The sequence below is a fragment of the Sinocyclocheilus rhinocerous genome, unplaced genomic scaffold, assembly GCF_001515625.1.
Source record: "Sinocyclocheilus rhinocerous isolate Xijiao unplaced genomic scaffold, SAMN03320098_v1.1 scaffold220, whole genome shotgun sequence".
Taxonomy (NCBI): Eukaryota; Metazoa; Chordata; class Actinopteri; order Cypriniformes; family Cyprinidae; genus Sinocyclocheilus; species Sinocyclocheilus rhinocerous.
Genome location: NW_015666573.1, coordinates 916,962 through 924,338, shown reverse-complemented (window position 1 = coordinate 924,338; position 7,377 = coordinate 916,962). Strand labels below are relative to the sequence as shown.

The 7,377-nt window shown below is 38.3% G+C and overlaps 1 protein-coding gene across 1 annotated transcript in view; it reads left to right on the top strand.

Annotated features, from left to right (window-relative positions):
• ppp1caa (protein phosphatase 1, catalytic subunit, alpha isozyme a) overlaps positions 1–7,377 on the top strand; it is a 24,986-nt gene that overhangs the window by 14,647 nt on the left and 2,962 nt on the right. Inside the window, exons 2-4 of the mRNA XM_016544285.1 lie at positions 2,296–2,427; positions 2,546–2,776; positions 2,899–3,003. Coding sequence (XP_016399771.1) covers positions 2,296–2,427; positions 2,546–2,776; positions 2,899–3,003 — 468 coding nt within the window. The remainder of the gene's footprint in view (positions 1–2,295; positions 2,428–2,545; positions 2,777–2,898; positions 3,004–7,377) is intronic.

The window sequence follows — 7,377 nt, the reverse complement described above, 5'->3', positions numbered from 1 at the left end:
CAACGAAAAACACAGCGGCTTAGCGTGAGCGAAAGCCCCGGCTTAGCGTGAGCTGAAGCCGGGCAAGAGTGAGCTGAGGCGGCGGGGTCGAGAACGGCGGTCCCGGCGAAGGAGCGGTGAAAACGGTGAGGGCCGATCCGGCGATCCACAGCACTAAGTTGATGTATTTCCTCAGCGACCAGCACGGATCAGCTCTAGGCATGACGAAGCGGATATCGTCCTCTTTTGGAAGACCAAACAAAGTAGTTTCGCTTTCACAATGAAGCACACAGCGTCTTCAGGACATGGCGGGAGCGGCAACAATACTACAGTGAGAATCAAAGTTACGCCTTCTTTCTTTGCGTGAACATTTGGGGGCTTTATGCAAATCTTCCCACATAGTGAGGTAGGTATGTGGGGGCGTGTTCGAACGAGCCGTTTTAGGTAGGTGTGGCTAACTCTTAACTTTTATAAAGAATATCTCTTTGGATTTGAGACTTTAGTCTTTGCATCTTTACAGGTCTTCTTTATGCACCAAGAGCTTGTAACACTCTAAAGAGAAAGGAAAAAATGAAATCGCATCATATGACCCCTTTAACAATTTATTAGACCACCTGCCATAATAGAGAAAACACATTTTAGGAATCTGTCAAAAAATTGTTTAAATAAAAATGTTATTGTCATTTATTTATAACTAAATACTTTTATTTATTCACATGACAAAAATGGCCTCCTATGCCCTTCATAGCTTGCGTTCTTGCTGGCATTAAGTAGTTTTTGACTGTAATTGGGTATCTGAAAAAAAAACACTATAAAGCTCTCTGCCTTTCTTTCATAGATAACAGCAATAATTATATTATAGCATTAGAAACAGCCTACTACTGTTACTAAAGAGCTTATGCATATTGGAGGACTAACCCATACAGAAAGCTAAAAAATGATTTTGGTAATCACCAGTACTGTTAGTTTAGAGCAGCAGTGGCACAAACCATAATTTGTTAAAAAACCTTACTTAAATTTGTTTTAATAAATTTTTTAAGCATTGTATATAGTGAATATAGTTTAAATCTCTGCATTAAAAATTAAAATAATAATAAAGATGATAAAGACGAATAAAATCATCCCCTTACAGTTCCTACTCTCATAAAATATGCGCAATGCATGTTGACCTTTAAATCTTAATTTAACTTTCAACAACAGATATTTCAGCACAAATGTTTTTACGCTGATTATTAATTGTCTCTGTTTTCCGTCTGTCTGACGCGCGTGCACGCTCATTCAGTAAAGATTAAAACTTAAGGACGTGCACTGTGGGCAGACCCGATTAATCGATAATGAGAATCGTTGTCGATGATTTTCATAATCGATAATCATCGATTTTATCGATTAGTTGTTGCAGCCCTTGCGCGAAGGTGATGTATTTCCTCCGCGACCAGCACGGATCAGCTCTAGGCATGACGAAGCGGATATCGTCCTCTTTTGGAAGGCCAAACAAAGTAGTTTCGCTTTCACAACGAAACACACGGCAGCAACAATACTACAGCGAGAATCAAAGTTACGCCTTCTTTCTTTGCGTGAACATTTGGGCGGTGTTATGCAAATCTTCCCACATTGTGACATAGACATGTGGGGGCGTGTTAGAACGAGCCGTTTTAGGTAGGCGTGGTTGACTCTTAACTTTTATAAAGAATATCTCTTTGGATTTGAGACTTTAGTCTTTGCAACTTTACAGATCTTCTTTATACACCAAGAGCTTGTAACACTCCAAAGAGAAAGGAAAAATTGAAATCGCATCATATGACCACTTTAAGAGACTGCAAGGATGAGTACAGAATCTGTTAACCTATGTTTGGTTGTTTGTCATAAATATTTGATTCTGTCTGAAGTTCAGTTGCACATGATCTTCAAAACTGGCCAGAAGTCAATCAGAGGAGAGCTCTTTACACTGTATTGTGGTTGTTAAAAGCCATATGTGTGGTTATGCTTGTGTGCATTTGACAAATGCTAAGAAATGCTTAAACAAACCTGCTAAATTCTGTAAATGCCTTTGCTGGGTCAAAGGCGGTTGGCGTGCGTGCTTGAGTAGAGACACATGATATGGTGTTTAAGTGCACTGACGTCTGTGTGTCACTAGTCCGTACTTCCCATCATTTCAGAGAACCTCTTTAGTTGTTTATCATCTTCTAGATCTTCCTCCTAGTTTTTTAAAGCACATCTTCTGAGAGCCGGGTCTAATCTGGCACATTTGCTTTTTTGTTTGGCTTATTTCCTGCTATTCTCAGTTTGTCCCTTCTGTTTGTTTGTGTTTTTTTTCAGTTAAAGGCTCCAGGCCAGGCAAGAACGTACAGCTGACAGAGAGTGAAATCCGTGGCCTCTGTCTAAAATCTCGGGAAATTTTCCTCAGCCAGCCAATTCTGCTGGAGCTGGAAGCACCGCTCAAGATCTGCGGTAAGTATGTTTGTCCTACAGGGTTCCCACCTTCATAGAAACCTGGAAGATAAAAAGAATTGATATCCTAATTTGTGGAGCATTCTGTATTAAACAATTTTTTCTGTTGTCTGTGCAGGTGATGTTCATGGTCAGTACTATGACCTCCTTCGTCTCTTTGAGTATGGCGGCTTTCCTCCTGAGAGCAACTACTTGTTCCTGGGGGACTATGTGGACAGAGGGAAACAATCTCTAGAGACCATCTGCCTCCTGTTGGCCTACAAAGTCAAATATCCTGAAAACTTCTTTCTGCTGCGTGGCAACCATGAATGCGCCTCTATCAACCGTATATATGGCTTCTATGATGAGTGTTAGTATTAGTATAAAAACAGAATTTTATCTCTAACAACTACATTACCACTTATGGCACCTTTCCATATATACATTTCATAGTTTTGAATGCTAATAAGGTATTTTTTCCAATCTCTTCAGGTAAGCGACGGTATAACATTAAGCTGTGGAAGACTTTCACAGACTGTTTCAACTGTTTACCTGTGGCTGCCATTGTAGACGAGAAGATCTTCTGTTGCCATGGAGGTAAGTGCAGGCCGAAGTTCTCTGTCCCCATGGCAATTTTAATGTTCTGTCATAACTACTTTATTGACTTTGCAATTTCCCTGGAGAAGTTAAAATATAGCTGTTCATGGCCATATCTCTGGGAGACCATAAAGCTTGGTTCATTTGATTTGCACAAACTCAGGGACACACCAGGGGACTTACTAGAATCCTTGTGAAAAGACAGGGTTTAGCATACACTTCATTTGAACTGTAGTGTGTTTTGCAGAAGACGTGGGAGTAATCTACTCAGGAAATGAACCATAATTGATTTTTTTTTTTTTTGGTGATACAATCATCGTATCCTTAAAATAATTGCTATGGTTAGCGAATGAAATGCAGTAATTGTGGACCGCTGTAAACAAAAGTCCAGAGGGAGTGCTCATATAAAGATGCTGAGGTTATTTCTATTACTTCAAGCAGCTTAAATTTGAGGTGTTCACTAGGGGTGTAACGATATACCAATGCCTCGGCTCTGTTTGCTGTGGGGGTAGGGTTCATGGCATGGCACCAGCAATGCTAAAGAACACTAGATTCACTTTTAACTTAAAAATAATAATAAAAACAATAATTGATCTCTGTTAGTTCATGTTCATACTTAATGCATTAACAAATGAGACTTTAAAAATTGTTTTGTAAAGTGTTACTAAAAAATCTAGTGCCTTGAAAAAAATAAAATATAATAAAATAATGCCTAAATAATGCAAACAAGTCACTGGACAACATTACTTAGGCTATATATAAAAATACATGTGCCATGGATAAATAAAATTGAATAGCCAGACTATAAGGAAATTATTTTAATCAAATATGTAATAACTCAATCTGACGCTTGAGAGTCGCGAGCTGTTTGAGAGGCGGCTGTGCGAGCTTTGGCTGAGAGCACATTTAAGACCGTCTCTTAGAAAGTGAGCGAGTACGTTGTGTTAAAATAGCTTGAATGTTTAAATTGGCATGACTTAAAATGATGTACAAGTGACGATTGTCAACTGTCTGAAGCGTGCACTGGTCTTGTATTGGAGCGTGCAGCTCGCTTGCAGAGCAAACTCAACGTGGATATTATGGATGTGAGGCCATTTGTGCATTTTGAGAGAGTGGGAGAAGTAGCAGTACTCAGAGAAAGTTTTCTCTCAGTACTCAGAGAAAGCAGCCGTACTCAGAGAAACAGTCTCACAGAAAGTTTTTAAATGACTGAACTGCTCTGATAATCTGTTTGGATTCAACCTACATGCTATAGTGCTTAAATGTTTGTGGGAATTTCTAACTTTATAATCGCATTAAACCTGCGGGAATGTGCATAATTACACACAATGCCCGCAATCCCACAGTGAAACACGGCAAATAAACTCATTCATCAAAAAATTCATTCTATTTTATGCTTTTTATTATAATAGTGTTCTCGCAATGTTATGCATATGACAGTCCCATTCATAGTTATTAATATTCTGCTGCTTGCTTTGTGCTACTTGCGCAGTGCGCTGAAGAGATAATCACCGTATAGGCCTACAATGAAGCACTTTACTGCAGCAATATTGCAACTTGCAGTTCCACAAAAGGCTGTGAGTGGCTGCATGAAGATATAACTCTGTGGACGCATTCTTTCCGTAACGTGCTGAAACATGGCATATTCTTTTACAGTTGTGTTCTCATAATTTTATGTAGCCTATATGACAGATTTTTCTGCACGTGTTGCCCTTAATGGTACCTTCCTTTTCAAAGTGATTCAAGCAATTCAAAACTAGGGGTGGGTATTGTTAAAAAAAAAATTCCGATACTGATACCATGACTTTGATACCGGTTCCTGAACGATACTTTTTTTTATTTATACTAATTTTATGAAATCCATTTTAACAAGATAACATAACTTTTTTTTCCCCCCCAGTTTGTTGAGGTTTTTACAGACTCAAAGACTCATCTCCTGAGTACAAAGGAACAAAATGTAACCAACACAATAAATCAGTGCAAATAGTTGTAATAATGTTCAAATAGTTTTCAGTGCAAAATGAAGAGTTTTAAGTCAGTATGTGAGGCTCACTGCTGCACACTTAAGGTCTTTAAATCATTCAGCAGTTTTTATCAGGAGACAGACTTCACTGTCTCTTCACTGATGTCCCCAGGACTAATGTCCCTAGGCTACGTTTACACTAGTGCGTTTTCGTTTTAAAACGCATAGCCTAGACAGAATCATAATTTCTATTCATTTTCCACTGATTTCTGCGATCTGATGAGCATTAGTTGCTTCTAGCGCTGTCTGCCTGTGTTTTCTCTTCCGCGATCACTGTTCTGACTCGGATGAAGCTCATTCGCTGTTCATATGTCAATCATATTAAACGTTCATAACCCGCCCTGTCTCCTCCGACGAACGTGTTACACTTTCAGGAAAAAAATTTACAGGGATGAAACATGAAGCTAAGAAACACGCGATTACAGTGTGCATGAATGGTCACGTAACATGCGTTTTCCTTGATGCAAGAGGCAGGGTAGGCCAAGAGAGTATCGCGGTACGCCACGAGAGTGTAATGATGGTAGGGATGTAACGATTAACCGCGAGCCGGTTGAAATTCGATTTAAATGTGACTATTCAAATCGGTTGAGATGCTAAACAAATCGCGATTCAGTTAGGGGTAGGAGTTTATATGAATGTATGTCTGAGGGGAACTTACTGTCGTTTCGTTATGCTTTCAGTTTCGTTTGCCCTTTGATGTTTCTCATGCAACAGAAATTGAAGCGCTTATGAGTTGACCAACGTGGTCGCAGTCTGGAGCCCTGCATATTAAAGTTCACAAGTGCAGCGCTGCTTTGTTTACAGCGGAAACCAAGAAAACGCTTTAAGCGCCACCTGCTGGCAGAGAGTGAATCTGCGTCTCATTCAGCTCTGCTGTTTCTGTTTCTGAAGTCAAACCATTCTGTTTTTGCTTCAAATTTCGAAATTATACATTCTAATTTAGATTTAAAAACTGCTCATGTTGCATGTATGCAGCATTTTTGTTTGGATCATGTTTAAAATGCAGTGGTTGCCTCTAATTTTAAATGGAAAGAGCACTGACAAAGCCTTAGTTTGTTTATATGAAGAGATTTATTTTATTTGTCTTGCTTATTTATTTGATTTGGGGCTTGTTTTAAATTTTAAATTGAGTTTTGTTATCTACATTTACATTAAATTTTAATTTTGTTATTTAGCAAACGCTTTTATCCAAGGCGACTAACAAATGAGGACAATAGAAGCAATCAAAACCAACAAAAGAGCAATAATATGCAAGTGCTATATTAGTATATTATTATAGTGTTATATTTCAATTTCACAAAGAAACGTACAGTATTTTGTCCAAGCAATAATAAAAGGACATTTAATTTATAATTTGTCTTAAATCTAATTTTGTAAAAAAAAATGAAAAAATAATCGTGAATCGAATTGTGAAATCAAAACCGTGAATCGAATCGTGAGTTGAGTGAATGGTTACATCCCTAAATGATGGTGTATCGTGGTTTTTCGGTTCGGTTTGAAATTGAATATTGTTACACCCCTAGTGTTCACTAAAACTGTTGATTGATGTCATGAATGCATATAGGGTGGAAACGACACCGATAACCTGCATTTCCTGCAATACCACAGCCGCAGCAGAAGAAATCATATTTTAGTTTTGAATGTGCAGTCTGAATTGAATTGTTGTCTTTACTGTCTGCACTCAGAAACAATGCAGGAAATGTAGTGTGACTCTCCTATGAATGAATCTCCTAAATTAACATTTGACTTATTGAACCACAAACATTCACTTTCAGACATGTATTGAAGCAAGAAGTGTTAATACTATTTTATATTTAAAAAATTTGACTCTTTTTGTAATAAATCTTTTCTTTATTATAAAACATTTTAAAACTTAAAAGGAAGTGTTTTTTTTAGGAATTCTGCAGGCAACATTAAGTCATTACATTTAACTTTCTTACCATTTCATGCTGATGAAAGAGTCTGTCATTATTACATAGTTTTTCATCTTGTTAGTAATGATGTTCTGTTTACAGATGTGGTGCCATTTCTTGTAGGGGTGCTCCGATTGATCAGCTACCGATCACTATCGGCCGATAATCGCTTTGGGATGTTTGATCGGCGGTCTCTAAAAAGGCCGATCTCAAAAAACTGATCTCAAGCTGATGACGCGCCTGCCGTGAGAGGTTTGGCACGACATGCAGCGGCGCCGTCTCAGTCTCTGTCCGGCGCGGGTGAAATAATTATAATGCTGAAGGTGAGGTACTCGCCTTCATATTTCTTAATTAAATAACTTCTAAAGTAATTTGAAAACCTTGTGAGAAATGTAATTTCATAAACAGCGTGAGTGAATCACCGCGCGCGCTCTCTCT